Source organism: Trematomus bernacchii, unplaced genomic scaffold, assembly GCF_902827165.1.
Source record: "Trematomus bernacchii unplaced genomic scaffold, fTreBer1.1, whole genome shotgun sequence".
Taxonomy (NCBI): domain Eukaryota; kingdom Metazoa; phylum Chordata; class Actinopteri; order Perciformes; family Nototheniidae; genus Trematomus; species Trematomus bernacchii.
This window is the reverse complement of record NW_022987739.1, coordinates 16,440,542-16,458,218: the sequence shown is the minus strand read 5'-3', so window position 1 is coordinate 16,458,218 and position 17,677 is coordinate 16,440,542. Positions and strand designations below refer to the sequence as shown.

At 39.6% G+C, this 17,677-nt stretch overlaps 1 protein-coding gene across 1 annotated transcript in view; it reads left to right on the top strand.

Moving 5' to 3' along the window:
- Positions 1-17,677, top strand: part of LOC117496090 (collagen alpha-1(XXIV) chain) — an 85,038-nt gene that overhangs the window by 14,952 nt on the left and 52,409 nt on the right. Inside the window, exons 2-7 of the mRNA XM_034147778.1 lie at positions 443-513; positions 5,019-6,367; positions 9,210-9,263; positions 12,076-12,129; positions 15,587-15,640; positions 16,925-16,978. Of these exons, the coding sequence (XP_034003669.1) occupies positions 443-513; positions 5,019-6,367; positions 9,210-9,263; positions 12,076-12,129; positions 15,587-15,640; positions 16,925-16,978 (1,636 nt within the window). The remainder of the gene's footprint in view (positions 1-442; positions 514-5,018; positions 6,368-9,209; positions 9,264-12,075; positions 12,130-15,586; positions 15,641-16,924; positions 16,979-17,677) is intronic.

Below are 17,677 nucleotides of genomic sequence, written 5' to 3'. Positions count from 1 at the left end.
AATACAAAGCAAAACGTTTGCCTGCTCTCCACAATGATCAATGACAGCGAACGGATGGTCAAAGTAAGGTACAAATAAACAGAATCACACGAAGCCTGGTTAGTGTTGCCTGACTTTATAAAGTGTCCCTGCCCTGGAACCGTGTTGGTGTGAAAGGGGCATATGAGAAACCAATGTGATTTTGGAACATTGAACAATGTAAATCCATTCTAGTACATGTAGACCTCAACAATGGAATTATGATCAGTAGAAATGGCCATGTCATGGGACCTTTAAAATGTTTCTCTCTTCTTATCAGGCTTAGTCATACATGTAACTGTTGTGTGTTTATATGTGTATTTGCCAGGGTCTTTTGGAGGAAAATGTACTTATTTGTGTAGCAGAATTTTTATCAAAATTGTTTTCAATTGGCTCAACACAATATGTTTATGTGTCCCTGTAGGTGGAACTTTATCCTGCTCCTGTCAGTATGCTCAGCAGTACTCTCTGCAGAAGAAGACTACTTAGCTCAAGGTAAACAACACCCTGATGTATTTAAACACTTCAAATTATCTCTCTGACATTTCATCCACCCATATCTACAGCCAGTTTTTGTTACCTCATCCATGTAAGCACATTTTCAAATCTTGGGGAAATAGAACATTGGTATCAGGTTCATACTTTGCATTGGCAGATAACCTGACTTAATGTTCAGAAGCAGTTCTTAGACTGAAAAACGATTTGTGATTTAAGAATGGTGAACCCCTCACATTGCAATACACATTTTACAGTGCATGATTCACAGTACTTGTAGACAACAACTCAAAGGTGAATATTTACCCTTTTTGTTCCATATTGAAGCAAGTTTAAAGGGACAGTTGTTCAAGCAGTTATAATCTTTCCTTACTCCCTTTCCCGTGTTAACCTTTACCTCAACATGTTGGCTCTTGCTCTCCAGGCCACAGCGTGAATGTACTGTAAAAGGGGACCTATCATGCAAAATGCACTTTTTGATGTCTTTTATACATAAATATGTGTCCCCGGTGTGTCGGGCAACTCACGCAGCGTCGGCAAATAAAACCCTTTCTCTTTTCCTCCGTACCCACATCTTTTAAAAACGGGGGTACAACGAGCGGATACAGATTTGCTGCCGATATTACGTAATTTCGGATGGTGGACCCACAGAGAGTTGCTATCCGAAACAATGCCTGATGTGTTTTGGACGTACTATGGTATTTGTTTACATTAGCAAGCCTCGCTAACACTCAGAACTAACCTGTACTGAAGAGCACATTTGTTTAAAAAGCAGGAAATAAAAAAAGGAACTCACCTTGTGGTAAACCCGCAGGAGAAAAATAATTTGAGCTCCATACTGTTTCAGAAATAATCCTTGATGTGGTTTAGAACAGGATGGCGTTTTATCACAGCAGAATTTAACTTTATCTCCGGTATAATTCTGATCAGGCATTAGCTCCGCCTCCTCTTTTTATTTTTTCAAGCTAAGGACCAAAGATCCGCGTTTCTCTAAACAGGGCTGGAATAGAGGGATATCATATGAGCAGTGGCAAGCCGTGACTTTTATACCTAGGCCCCTCGAAAATTATAAAAGTAGGGTAGACATGTGGATATTATCCGGCTGAACAAAACATGCATTTATCTAACAGGTTCGTTTTCCACAGACCTTATTTCCAGCTATTTTCCAAAATCCTATGGAGAAATCCCATTGCTTTTTTGTCGAGGGAACCCATGCGCAGCTTACTTCTGGGTTTTAGGACGCGTCACTGCACCACTTTATACACATGTATAAACCTCACAGCGGGCGGAACTTGTCATAAAGTCCGCGAAAATAAAGCCCAGCCAATTAGAGGGAAGATATGATTGGTCAATTGTACTGTCATTTGACATTACTCTCTCATTGAGTTACTATAGCGGGCCCTCTATGAATTTACAGCAGGACCACCAATCAGCTCCTGTCTTCACAGTAACTCGCAGAGAGGGCCAAAGGAGTTAACAGGCAGATTCAAAGGATTTATTTCTTTGGAAATGTTATTTTAAATACAATTAAATCAAATTATTTTTGGTAAAACTAACGAAAAATATAACTAAAAAAATATTTTAAAATAATCTTTTTTTTTTATGTTTTCAAATATAATTGTTTAGAATATCTTAGGCCCTCAGAGACCTTAGAGGGCCCTGACGGCTCCCCACTGCATATGAGGGATGTCTAAAATGCATGATCTGTTTGTATTTTGAGAAAAATACATCATAGACATGTTTTTATATATTTTTATATATCAGACCCATAATATATGCCTAAAAATAGCATGATAGGTGCACTTTAATAGCCTCTCAACTCTTGTTGATTCTCCAGATGCCCATCTTTTTCCTCCCAGTGCTCTCAGGCTTGAAATATGTCACGTGCAAACATTATTTGAAGTACATGCTAAGGAGAACACTCTGGGAAAGTACACCAATTAGTCAGACATAGATGGAGAGGAAATCTCAAGTTTTAGCTTAGCATGTATTCACATTTTGTCGAATGCTGAAGATAAGATTATATCAATGAGTTTAATATACAAACAAACTAGGCAACCTTAGTTAGAGGAATTGAAGGTAAGAAAAGCAGAGATGGATGACAGGTAAAACATTTTTTTACCAGATCAGATTCATTATAGCTGTTGGAATATAACTCCGGATGTGTGCCTATACTCGGCAATAAATAATGGTGTAAAAAGAATGTAAAGAAAACGCTGTTATGTTTTGATATAGCGAGTTGCACATTATGAATTTGTTGAGAGGCTGTATCGTGTTCTGAGTGGCATATAACTGCGTCACTGTCAGGAAAACTTCCCAGTGAACGCACACTGAACTTAAGGTTGATCTCACAATGAGTCTTCACATATAAGATCACATCTGTACATGTATGTGCACTGTCTGTCTACTGCCTCTTTATCAAATTGCCTCATGTGTCCCTCCCCTTATTCCGTCTCGTATTGTCTTCCCCCCCCACACATCTATAGTTGAGAAGCCCACTCCAAGCAGGATCAATCCATCAGAACGAAAAGAGGAGGAATGCACACAGAGTGCTAGAGCAGCTTGTCTTCACATATGAGACAGGTTAATTGGAATCTGGGCTGACTTTACCTGGGGCTAAGAATGTCAAGGACATCTCAGTGCATGCTTGGATCAGCGGCAGATAGATAGTCTCTCTTCGTGAGCTGCAGGACTATAAATGCTGCAAAATAACATCAAAGACGATGAACCGCATGTCTTATTTCTGTTTATCAGACATTCTCCCCTTGTTTCTCTGTTCCCTCCAAAGCCCTGACACAGAAGAAAGAATGCTTCTGTTTCTGTTTTCAGTGTTATATCAACCCATCTATGAGAGAAAAGCTACTACGGGCCTCCACTTTTATCCAATAAGTAGTCCTTCCCCTAGTAGCTTTATGAATTAGTAGCCAAATACTAACTTGTTAATCGCGCATAAAATGACGTGTCCTTAGAGATCATTCACCTGCTTCAACCCCCCCAAAATCATACTACTAAATGCCACAACTACTTTTTGAACCTGATATTTAGCTTAAAGTACATTTTATTTGAATGGTGACAAAGTTACGCTATTAAATGTTGATCATTCTTGTCTGGACAGTTCTTAAAATAAGGTAAATATCTGCATCAAGCATGATCCAATTGTTTCAAGTCTAAACTTTTACAACTTCAGGTTTGATTTATGTCACTGATAACATACTTTAATTCCTGCTGCTTTCTTCTTATAAAGATCTTCCTTATACGAAGTGAGCATCTGGTAGCTTGTTCAAACAATTCTCCTGTCAACATTTCAGAATTTCAGAAGTTATAGACAATTTGATTTGATCCCCTGACCAAGGTAAAGGTCAAAAGTTTGTACACGTGCAACTTTTCTGAAATAGGCAAGTTATGGCTTTGATGCCTTTTTTTTTCTTTTAGTGTTTGCAGTCTTCACAGTTGTTAAAAGTGTGAACCCATAATGCTTTGCCAAAAGGACTTGGTTAAACAAATACTTTAAGATGATGATGCAGTTGAAAATGTTGCTCTGGAAATGCATATCAGTGATTGAGTTAGTGCATTCCGTTTCCCCTCAGCAATGAAAATTAACGAACCCCTCTTACTCTTACCTCTTCGTACTCGCATGGTATTAATCTCAATATTCCCCTTCTCTTTTGAGAAGATGTACATGCACAGGTCAGGTCAGCTTCTAAAATGACAGACACAATCCGTTATTGATTTGATGTGATTTACATTTACGATATGTATCAGCTATACTTCCCATTTTTCCCTAAAGCTATAACCGCTCATTACTTACTTACTGTATGTGATACATGTAACATGTCCTCCAACCTAGTTATATGTCTATTGCTTTTAGTCAAGCCAAAACTGCACAGACTATTCTCTGTCTCCAAATCATTTTAAGTGTTTTGGCCTGGCCGACAGGGCCTCACTGGCAGCCAACTTAACATAAAGTACCTGTGGGCATTGGGAAATAATGACAGGACCATTTGGAGGAAATCTGCTCTTCTCTGGTGGCAGATTGATTAAAAAAGGCTGTGTGGACTGGTTTCCTGTATCCTTGTCAGGCCCCATCCTTCTATAGTCCCCCTCCACTCATCTGGATCACAGCTGCCTTCTGGTACTTCCTACCAGAGAAAATCAGGGAGAGCTAACCAGCATCATGGGAGACTGACCAGTTACTTATTTTCTTCGAATTTGATTAAACAAATATTTAATGTTATGTAATGTCCCACATTTGTTTGCCTTTGTTGTATTATATGTTTTCTCGAGCTAACAGAAGTGCCACAATATCTATAGATATTTTATAGTAATTTCAGACCACCTTATGATTGAACTCATTTGTATGAATGCCACTTTTTAGTACCGAAACCGTTTATTCTTGTTTTGGTCAAGATGTTAAAAGTGCTGTTTCATTTTTTTGCTTTAAGTTGAAATTCTTTGTGATCCAATCCTGGCCTGTTAACTTACCACTGCCTCCTCTGTCCTTTTAGGAGTGGATATCCTCTATCAACTGGGGCTTACAGCTCAAAGCAGCAGAGGCGAAGGGACAAGCCCACCATCAACTACTTACACCACTGTTCCCTCGTCTTTGAATTTTCCAGTTTCTGGATATGGGGTATTACTCGACTCAAACTCCCTCTATGAGGCTCCAGCAGGCAGTCTGTTCTCACCTGAGATTGGCGAGGAGTTCTCTGTCGTTGTTAGCCTAAGCTCATGGCGAGCAAACAATGCTTTTCTTTTTAGTGTCAGAGATGGCAGGGACAGGCTGCGATTTGGCATCCAGCTGCTGCCACGCAGAGTGGTGGTTTACACTGCTGAGAAAGCCTCCATCTACTTCAACCACAACTGGCAGGATGGGCACCAGCACCATTTTGCTGTTGGTGTACGTGCGCGCTCAGTATCCTTCTATGCAGATTGTGGGGCGGTGCAGCAGCGAGAGCAGACCCTGGGGAGATCCCAGACACTGGGAGATTTTGGGGGTCTCTTCACACTTGGGAGGATGAACTCAAAAGCGGCACCATTTAATGGTCGAGTCTGCCAACTAGATATCTATCCTTCAGCCCAAGCTGCCGCGCACTACTGCAAATACCTTAAAACACAGTGCCGGCTGGCCGACACTTACAGATTGCCTTTGCCCCATCCTGGTTCAGATATTGAGGCAAATGACCGGCCTTCTGACCCCTTGAGTATGTCTATTGTTGGAGTAGCAGCTTCCCATCATACCCCCTTAAAAGCCACAGCAACTTTAAACGTGCCACCAGGTAGTATGGTCACACAGCATCCTCAAATGGGGGATCAGAGCCACATTTCCAAATTGGATTCCCATGCCCTCTCAACCATATCCTTACCCCAGGCTCACAGCCCGACCATTGCTACTCTGAGTCGACGAGCAGTTCTGGATCTATCTGGAACTATCACCACTACCAACAATGTTTTGGAAAAAGAGAGTAGCCCTCAGGAGGACACTGTTGTCTCTGAAAACAGCACAGAGGAATTGAGCAGCTCTGGGAGCCTGCAGACTCCAGAAGCCAAACCTGGCCTGATTTCCCTAGTCAGGCAAAGTCGAGTGACGGAAGGACTCAGGAACAACTCCATCACCAGCTCCAAGGACTCTCGCTCTGGGCCCCATCCGACTCATCACCTCCTGGAGACTCATTTTAGAGCCAATGGCACCACGTTGTACCGGGAGAATCACGTTGACACATCAGAACAGCATGACCTGGACAGCAACTACGATGATGTAGACGTGGGAGAATATGATTATGGATATGAGGATCCAGAATATTTTTATGACTACGAAGATGGTTTCCCTGGCCCCAAAGGAGAGCCAGGTCTTGCGGTAAGTGACTGAATTAGTAAAGCTATGAGTGTCTATGGAACATAATTCAAAGACTAGAGGCACAAGTCGGTGCATTGCAGCACATGTTTAAATGGAAAATATTCATACGAGGCACTTAAAGGTAATTTATGACCATCACATTTAAAATGCTATGTAAAATTTGGCTTTGTTACATACACACAGGATATGAAAAGATATTTGGCAGGGCGGTGTAGTGATTTAGTGGTGATGGCATGTCCAAGCACTGTTCTTTTTTCATGTATCTACAAGTTGTTAAAATAACACATCATTCCCTTGCTGAAATGCTGCCAGCAACTTTGAATCTTATTATGTTAGAGAGAATATTTCATCTGACGGTTGGAGGTATACCCTCGCAAAGAAATCAAGCCATAATGATGTAATCTGCCTGTCAAGATGGCTTTGCCACTGAACATGCTTTTATAGTTTAGATTTAAAGGTTGTGCTAATGTTTCTATGAATGAAATGTGTCAGGTATGTTTAATTTAGGAGTGTGTAAGATGTCTGGACTCATCTTTTCCAGTTTCCATAGCTCACTTTCAAAGTGCTTACAGGTATTTAGGTGGAAAAAGGCTTTGCCAGCACTGAGTCGTTGCACTTATTTCCACTTCTCGCACTGAACTGCAGTATTGTGAGCATGATATCGTCCAAGCCTGGACTACTCCGACCACTTTGATACATGCATGCTTTAAAACATTGATCAACCGAGTCAGTGGCCAATCTGTGTCATTGCATCTATGTTTAAACTTGGAAAAAAACTCTGGTTTACTTCCTCAGGGGAAATATTTCATAGTTGTGCAGCCAAATGACTAGAAAGACACATGGCATGTGCAGGCTGAAAGCTTGCGCCTGGTTAAACCCTGCAATCCTGCCAGTTTGTTTTTTGTTCACCTAAACCCTCTGTGTCAAAATCCCAGGTGTTTTGAGAGGGACCCATTCTGGCTTTTGAAATCATTATAATTAATGGGACCTGTTTAGATCAAGTTTTTTAATTCTGAATTATAAAAATGCTTCAGAATAAATATAAAGGCTTTAAAAAGAGAGTGAGGTTTTGACTTCAGTTAATCATCATTGCTTCCTTAATGCATTCTGGTTATCTCTCAGTTACCTGCTCTGTTAAAGCAACCCACTGTACATCAGACGGCTTGCTTATTGACTGCATGTTGGGTAATATTGAAGTGGCATGATAGTGTCACACGATGCTATAAGTTCTGATGACTAATTCTACACTTTAACTACAAAGAAATTTGCCTTTTTGATTTGCCTATGGGAAAATATTAAACATTTCTTGTCAGCACAGATGAAGCATTTTTTAATGATCATTTTACATCTGTTTGTTGTGGTGAAGGCGGTGGTGTGCTCACTGTTTCCATGTTTCTTTGTGTGGGAGTCTAGAGGAACAAACAGCTGTTTCTTTATTCATATCTCCCTCTGTGCCAATCTACTGCTCTTTCCAGGGATGAGGATGCTCAAAGGCATTCTATCCAAATGTTTTGCTGTAGCAACAAATCTACAATATCAATTTCATAAATACAGTATAACAAAAAAATATTTTCAGGTGTGAATATGTTTTTTAAGTTTTGTATGACTATGGCTGGCCTTACAGAGCAGTAGAAAACCCTAAAGGATAAATAGCTTCCTTGAAGGAATTTCCTACTGACTCCTTAATGTTGTCCATTAATTACAATTGCTGTTCAGCTCTGTAATCTTGAATAAACCTCTACTTTCAGGGGAATGACATTACTTCTAACACATTTTTCAGAATAAAAGGATTTGTCCTGCTATATCTGATACTTTGTATCTTTATTTAAAATCCCTTTTATCAATTAAGATATTTCAGAACTCGGCTGCCTGATATTTGTCTAATCTGATCATGATGCTTTGTTTGTCCTAATGTCTTTTTGAATGTTCATAGTCTCCCTGAAAGGCATTTTCTTGTCAAAACTTTTAGAGGAAGTCAATTTCCACTGCAGGTCAGAACTGACACATCTGTGCCTGTACAGAGCAGCTGGAAAGATCAAATATGCTGGCAGCAATTATAGCAATATAATGAACAAGCAGCATGAGTTAGGAATGACATACTCAGACGAAAAACCCCTTTACTCCACAAGGTACTATACACATGTAACAGTGAAGGTGGATCCAATGGTTTTCAAAATGTTGGAACCTGCAGCTCTGCCTAGTCAGAATTTAAAGATTTTTTTTAAATAATGTTAGATGTGTCCTTGACTAATTTACAAGGTCAAAGCCCATTGTTGAAGCCTTGGTCATTTATTGATCCTCCAATCTGTTAAACAATTACATGGCTCTTTGATGGACACACCACTTTTTACTAAATGCAACTTTTAATGAATTCTATATATATATATATTTATATATTTGAAAATGATAAAAAACCTTCTACCAAAACACTGAAAGAAACATCAGATTCCATTCAGCATGAGTCTTGATACCGGGACATGTCATGATTTTGTTACATATGTTTCATACTTTGTCTTTCCATGACGAAGGATTAAGTTAATCCCACGGGCTGACCAAAAGATGATGTTGTCAGTCTCATCTCAAGAATGTAATTTGAGCCTTCTGCTCAGAATTCCTAATAGAGCTTTTAGTTGAAAACAGTTGGCTTCTGTCTTTGAACTTCATAGCTCTTACATAAATATAGCACATATTCTTCATTGCAGAGGCCTGGACAGTGAATTGCATGTTATTGCTTCCCATTAACATACTCTATCTCTCGTTTCCCCCCTCACTCCCTCTCTCTCTCACCCACTCCCTAAAACATACCCTTCTTTTTCTCCCTGTGCCTCCGTCTCTAATTTAGGGTCCTCCTGGTCCCCCCGGTTTACCTGGTCCTTCAGGAAAAAGAGGTCCTCGGGTGAGTAAACTGCGCTAAGGTCACGGTACAATGGCAGATTTAAAAAAACAAAAACAAGTCTTATCTATGGATTAAGAATAGTATTATGACCGTTTCACTAAATGTGACAGTGGCAACATATAAAAAAGGGGATGCTTTTATAACTAGCAGACGTGTTTTTTTATAAAGTAGAAAACTGCTGTTACACTTTTATTTAGGATGGTTAGTAAACATGTGCCAAGAAAGACTAATCCAAGATAATATAAACACAAATACGTTTTTGCTGGTCATAAAAGGACAATACACATGAAGAGAAAAGTCAAGGACAAAAAGTGCTGTTTTGTTTAGATTTAGATTTGCATAATCTTTTGAGATACCGGCCACTCAGGGGCCATCATAGGAGATACAGTATTGTTGTTTGATCACTGAGTCACTAACAATGGGTTCAGATCAGGCTTCTTCGCTACACTAACACAACCACAAAATACCTTTTTTCCTTTTCATCTTTTGTTAACGCAGTTATCAGGCAATTACCTTTGTTTGAACCATATTGTATCTACCGTCACAGTCCTGCTGTCGGGAAAGAGGGACATTTTTGTGGTTAGCATTATTAAACTCAAGAACAAGCTCAGCTTTGTGAAGGATCATGACAATTAGATAGTTTTCTTTGAGGATGCAGGCAGCATTGTTTATTTGTCAGCACCTTTGGAGCACCAAAGATGAGTGACCAAACTGTTCCAGATGAAACAAGCTGCAACCAGCAGAGGCTTTGGCGGCACAGGCAGCATTTCCCATCTGTACTTGAGACTACACTCTAAGCAACTGTCGAGTCTTTCATGATGCAATGCTGCGTTCATACCGCAGGCCCTGAAGGCATCTTTAAACAGAACAAGACATATCTACATAATGGATGTGGTATGTGCTAGAGAAAAGGTGTATAAAAAGTTCTCTCATGGTTGTTGTAGCAGTCTTCCCTGCACAGCAATATCTTCTGGCGAATATAACTCAGAGATTGTAATTATAGACAATGTCAGTGTCTCTTGGAGACGATAAACATAAAGTTTGATTACCTTTTAGACTGTTTTGAAAACCAGCCACATCAAACAATGACTCTCAATCAACTGAATAATGAGTAGTAACAAATCATTGCACATTAACATGGAAAAATGTTGTTAGTACATGTTTATGTACAAGTTACACTATATATCTGTCTGTTTTAGACAATAGTTAACTGTTTGCATGAATTTAAAGTTACAAACAGTTGTAGCATATATGGCTTCTTTTTCAATTTCTATTAAGAGTAAAACATCTCTTCATTAAAACCGCTTAAAGGTGGGGTAGGTAAGTTTGAGAAACCGGCTCGAGATACACTTTTTGTTATATTCCATGGAATGCTCTTAACATCCCGATATCAATGAATATCTTAAGTGCTTTGACAACAAATCCATACAAAAAATGTCATCTGTGGAAGCCGTAATACTGTAAAAAGCACGACCAATCATTTTAGCCGGCCCGGCTAAAATAACTGGATGGCCTACCTGCCTGTCAGCCTTCCATCTGTGCACAAACTTATCTCCTGCCCTCATTGGTCATGTGCGCGTTCGTGTGTGTTGGAGGAGGGGCTCTATAAGGAAGTGGCAGATCTTTTCCGGTTGTGTATTTTCAAATTCTAGCGATCTCGAGCTGGTTTCTCCAAAATTACCTACCCTACCTTTACAGTAAGATGTTGCATTGTTTTCATCATAGCAGCAATATATTATTATTTAATTATTTGTAATATTTACAATTGCATCTTTTGCTAATTGGACTAAATGCAGCCTTATGTTCTGCTGTATTCTTCTTAACAGAGAATGACAGGCAGACTGAAAGGCAGATGGACAGGAAGACAGGCTGGTAGACAAAGAGGTGGCAGACAGTAAAACATGTTTCTAGTAAAAAAGGCTTGGAAAGCACGTAGCTGATACAGAACATACTCTCAGCCCATAGGCTAAGTCATAAAGTGGAGACAGAGGGAGGCCTTGCAATCATTATGTGGTGGGAAGCTGGGGGCAGTATGGATACTGAGGTGGTGTCTGCTGCCTCAGCACAGAGCAGCAGACTTATTTTGCTGCCTCTAATTGTTAACGTTATCAGACTATAAACCAGGGCACCCCATTTGGTGGTGGCATTTGTCATGGAAACAAACTAATTTATCAGAGGTGCTTTTACTGTAAACAATCTCTGAAAGGGAAGACAGTTTAAGAATGTAGTTGGGGATTCATACCCTAATTTATTATTTTACGCAGGATGAGGTTGCAATACATTTTCGTATTGCTGTTTTCAACACTTTTAAAGAAATCTTGAGACTGTGTGATAAGGCCAAATACATGTCACAACTGGCAATAGAAATCGGTAGATTTTGTCAACAAAACATTTTGTTGGTTAAATTCTAAGACTCAGATTACCCACATTAAAAAGAACAGTGAGAGAATGCCAAAGATTGAGATTTGTACTGTAGTGCAAATAAAGCATAGTGTGTGAGTAGTTGGGTTACAGATGTGCAGGTATGTAGCATATGTATGATGTGTTTGTGAGTGTGATTGTGTGTGTGCATATTAATGTGCACATCCAGTTGTGGGCATATATGTGCATGTATGGTTATAAGTCCTTAGTTCAACAAAAATGTGCTAATTTTCTAATGTTATGTTTAGATAGTTAGTTTATTGTCTTGGATCTGGGGGGGGGCAGACATCAGGGAACGAGTTTGAAACGTCTTGACATGTAAACCACAAAGTTATTAATGATTTGTTATTAAATTCTTTGCTCTTTCTAACGCTGTCTTCATCTTTTCCAGGGTCCCGTTGGTCCAAATGGAAACCCAGGACAGCCTGGACCACTTGGGCCCAAGGTGAGAGGCCTTCTTTAATTATACACGTAAACAGCTAAAAAAACATTTATAGAAAATGGTGATACAATGAGATTTGTCAGAAAAGCCTCTGCTGTTTGAGGGAACTTTCAATTAATCTGTAGTAGTGGAGGGATCTACAACAGAAATGGTTAACAATGTATCATTGTTAAGGATATTGCAAACAACTGATACTAAGCAGTCAATACAGGGTTGAATGAAGTGGTCTGCCTGAACTACTGTCATGCTTTATTGCATTTTTTTATTATTATGATGGACATATCAAGGTCCTTGCTTGGTCGAAAGATGATGTAACAATTATAAATACCATGGATGATGAGGCTGGTGATGTTTTGAGAACTACACAATTTGGAAAATTGAAGGGTACCCAACCTTGCAATGGGATGATGGATAACAAAAAATACACATATGACATATTTACATTTCTTTCTTTAAATGTTTAGTTGCTGGATTAAACTCTGGACTTTGATTTAGAAAGATAATTATGTGTTTTTGACTTTTCTTATGTGATTATAATTGATGTTTGATAACATGAACCCAAATGTAATGTTATACCAGATTCATAAGAAAATAGATGTGCAAAGTTAATGGTGATGTATTATTTTAGGTCAGGGCTTTACACCTTAATGGGATTCTAGTTGAACCGCTGATAACGTTTCGTGCTTTTTTAAATTCAAGTAAATGCCGTTCACGTAGAACATTTGGGGCAGTCTGCACTAGGGATGTCCCGATCATTTTTTTTTGCTCCCGATCCGATTCCGATCATTTGATTTTGACAATCTGCCGATACCGATTTTTCCCGATCCGATCTTTATGTAATGCATTAAGAGAAAAAAAAGGTAACAGATAACGGCTGGTCATCCAACGCGATGAATTCAGCTATCTTGGCTGTTATTTTTTGGGCCTTTTCACTGTTCTGGGGCAGTTTCTCTTTCCTTTTAAAAGTCTCTGAAAGTGTCGGTTATTTCAGTGCCGTTGTTGTTGGTGTTTGTTTCTCAGGTGGCGTATTAGATTGGTCGTGTTGAACGTAGCTCTGTTCTTTCCACCACGCGGAACCTCCGCCTTGCAAACATTGCATCTGGCTGTTACACTGCTTTCGCTTTCAATTTTATAATACTTCCAAACTCCTGAAATTTTCTCTGTCCCGACTCCCGAGTCACCAGCTGAACGTAGCCTCTTGTTAGCTTACTGCTACTATTAGACACTGCGCCCTGCCCACTCTGTTGCCAGATTTGAGAGAAATAAGCAGCCAGGTCTATGAAAGCAAGCCCAAAAGAAGCAACACATACATGATGTTGTGTAATTTTAAACCAAAACTAAGGCCTCAGGATGACTTTAAGACATGGTCATTTTTGGTAAAAAAAAAATCCCGATCCCCGATTTTTTTCTCCCGATTCCGATCTTTTGAAAATCACGTGATCGGCTCCGATCCCCGATCACGTGATCGGATCGGGACATCTCTAGTCTGCACCCAAAGTTAAAGTCTTCAAAGTCATGTACTTTCTAAACCTATAAATTCCTAAGAGGTGGTGATAAATGTGAAAGCACAATTGTTCATAAGGGTCTAGTCGGTTGGATTTCTGAGTCATTATAGTGAAATTAAGATTTCAAAGATGGGGATGACAAGTCTGATATTTGTTCACTGCCTGAGGAAGTGTACTGTCACTGTACATACTAGCCTGCCAATCACCAGCCAGAAACAAGCAACAACTGGAATACTGTAGCAATGTCATTACCGCAAGAAATCAGAGGACATTATATCTAGCTTGATGCCAAGTAGTTGACCCATTTTGTAGAGTTTTCTGTAAATGTTTCAACTGATAGCCATCTCCACTCCCAGTCTTGCAGAACATCAGGTTCTTTTTATAGTCATATTGTTGACTGTTATTGTGCCTGACTCTTTGAACATTTGTCTTTCCTCTCAGCTAGGGTTGTTTTGTAGACTTTATTAGGAGCCCTTTGCAGCCTATGTTGCTTTCTTTACGAAACACTTGTAGTGATGCACTTTATTGCCCTTAAATCCTTTTCACTCTGTAACTGTAAGTCTACTCTACTGTAGTCAACGTTTTTTGTTATCAAATGGCATCAATTATATCCGAGAATGACGTACAGTTCCCTAAAGAGCCAACTCTGCTGCTTGGAGCGTGTACAATTTGGATTTAACCAGACAGCCAGATGTAGGCAAGAGTGATAATAACGAGCCATTGTGGGATCACAGTAAAACAGGAAAGGCTTGAGGAGACAGGGGTGGTGTTTGGCCGAAATGACATACCCCATATCCTAGATCATTTTTGCCACATGGCATAATTTAACTAGTCCCGACTCATTGGTCATGACACTGACATCCAAGAAAGAAAGAAAGAAAGAAAAGACACATTTTTCTTTAACGAACATGGTGCCATATGTAAAGGATACATTGCTACAGTGGAGCAAGGATGTGGTCAACTCCATGCAGATGGATGTGGTGACTGTGGTCCTGTATGTCTACCACAGAGTGACTGCTTACAGCATGCAGTCAGCAGGGGAACACTGATGCTTCACCTTACCCTCACCCTTTAGTCTGGATAGCTCCTCACTGGGTATTGTAGTTATTACATATACTGGATAGCTAAAGATGAGACACATATTTTAAAGTAATTTCATCATGAATGTTGTTCTCTTTGTCTTCCTCATCCCACACGCATAACAAGAAGAATGCTCTTGTTTCCTCCTTGATTAGTCAAACCGCACAGGCAGATGGATGGATTTTTTTTCTGAGTAACCTTTGACCTTGATGGGACACTGTGCACATTTGGCTGAGGGTGTTCCATTGGTCATTATGAAATATGAGGCCACCTGCTTGCTCGCTGTTCCTCAAGCCTATACACCCACATATGTGTGTACAAATACAAAAGCAAAACCACCGTATCTAATACCGTTGTGACCTGTCAGTGAGTCATTCTTACTCCCCCAACCCCTGCACGGAATAGAGATTGAGAGACTCTTTGTCTTAGTTTTGGAAAATATCTCTTGTTGAAATGTTATTGGTCACTAGGACTGATGCAGAGGAGAATAGTCCCTGATGCTGAGCTGAGTTGAAATGTGAGTCAAGCACACTCTGAAATGTTATGACGATGTCCCTGCAGGGCTTAAAGAGCCTTTCAATCTGCTTTATGCACTGCTGACTGCTTTTTTTTTGTTTTATGCTCTTATGTAATTTTCCCTCTTCCACCCACAAGCTTTTCTATGCCTCACTGGCTGTCAGTCAAAACAATAGAAACATGGTGCTAAAAATCTAATGAGGAGAATGTACGGAGCTAAACCACAGATTAATTTCCAGAAAGCAACTTTATGGGCAAAAATGACAACATTCAAATAACCATTTTTAATCAGTTGTGATGTCAGTAGGTGATTGATTGCTTAAGACTCTTCTTACTCTGTGACCCTGTTTCTATTGTAGGGTTCAAAGGGAGATCCCGGGCTGTCTCCAGGCCAGGCTCCAAAAGGAGAGAAGGTAAGAATTCTGCCAAATCTGTCTAAGGCTCCCTGGTCCTCTGTGCTCCTTGCTCCGTTTCTCCTAGCCTCTTCTGAGTGTTTACTTCATTGAGGGTAATCTTGAGACATTTTACCTCAGTCCTCACTTACACTACCTTTAGTATCTGCTCACAACTGCTTTTTCCTCTGCTCTTGATTTCTCAAAGATATCCTAAAATATCCTAAAATGATCCTACATCAAAATTCAACCAGCAAGATAAATCTGTCTCTGTATGTATGTATTCTCGCACATTTTGAAAACCGTTTGATCTAAATCATACCGTCTAATCCATCTATTGATTTGACTTCATTTAGAATTTGTCCAAATTCAGAAACTTCCTCTTAATTCCTTTACTTCTTTTCAGATGTATTCTCTCAGACTTATTTGTCTGCTGTCACACAGCTGGTCTCTCTTACACTCTACTTAACAATCTCCATCTTGTTTCTTTTTCTATAAAAAAACATCACCACAGTAATGATTTTTCCTGAGCAGATAAAGGTCTTGAACTAATTAATCTTCAAAAGTATTTTTCTCCTTTCAGTTTTAATGGTCTGTGCACTCATAGAAATCCCCCTAAGAAAAACTGTCATCTCCTTTCAGAGCCTTTCCGGGATTGTCAAAATAATGTCAAATTTTTACTTGAAACTAAATATAGCATATGTCCGCACAATATTTATCCAACCTCCTCCTGATGTCTTCCACATAAGTTATTGCAAACCTCTCATAACTCTTTGTAACAAGTCTTTTTACCTTTTGTAGCAATGTTTAAGCCATTCCATATTTCTACCTCTCTGAGCTCCATTGACCCTCTCACCTCACGTCCAATCCGATTTTTCAGAATGGCCCAATACTGCTCATCATATGGTTTCAATTAGAAGCATCTTGAATAAATCATTTTTAATATAGACAAAGGCTAGACACTGAGTGAAGTACGAAAGCACTTTTAAATTGTCCCTCTCACTCACCTGTGGAAAATCCACAGCATCCACATTGCCCTGTTGTTCATTAATCACTGATACACCCTGTTGGAAAGATTCAGTGTTAAATCATCAATTCTAATTAGGTTACTTTTGCCTGGGTTATGTGCCAGAGACCTTAAGCAATAAGATTAATTTCCTTTAATAAAACAGTGTTCTACGGTGTACAACTATTCCTTTAAAATGCCTTAATAAAGCTTTTGCAATTGGATCAACACTTTTCTTTTTACATACATCTTCATCTCTGTACTGATGGTGCTTATACATTTGTTATCTGTTTCAACAGGGCGACAGAGGTCCGCCAGGTTTGCTTGGGCCGAAAGGATTTCCAGGCCCACTGGTAAGATTTAAGTTATTAAACTATTCGTGGTCAAAACAGAAGAAGAAAACTCAGAAGTTTTATTGCCAGAAAATAAAAATGTGTAAGGGTTGTCCATATACCTCAGCGTATATTTTACTTTTGAAACAGCGCTTTACTTCTGTCTTTACATTTGTGGAATAATGAGGCAAAAGGAGTCACACATGAACCTAGTTCATACGTAGTTGAAGTTATATGTGTGTTTAAAAATACAGGTTTAGGTTTAAGAACACACACACACAACTTTTCGATTTACTTTGTCTCTCTGCCTCATAAATTGTTGTCTTCTCTACTGCCTTGGCATACCTCAGTCTCTGCATAAAGCTTCTCCCTCTGAGCTCCAGACCGGGCTGTTAGGATTTGTTGCTACCTCACTTAAACTTGATAGGCTTTCAGGTCAAGGCTAAAGGTCTTCTAAAAGAGGAAAGGCACTCTGTCCAGAGTCAGGGGGTCACTGACACACAACATCCCATGCCTCCTCAGGTCAGCAATTGTCAGGCCTAAAGAGGGAGAATTTCATTGATCAGAAAAATGATGAAGGACACTGACATTCTCTCTATGTCCATCATGCCTTTTATTTGTTGACTCAGATTTGTTGTTTTGCTCTCGTGCTTTCTATGTCTTGCTCAGAAAGGTACAAACACAAAGGTGCTGTTGCTACAATTGAGCTTTTGGCCTTCA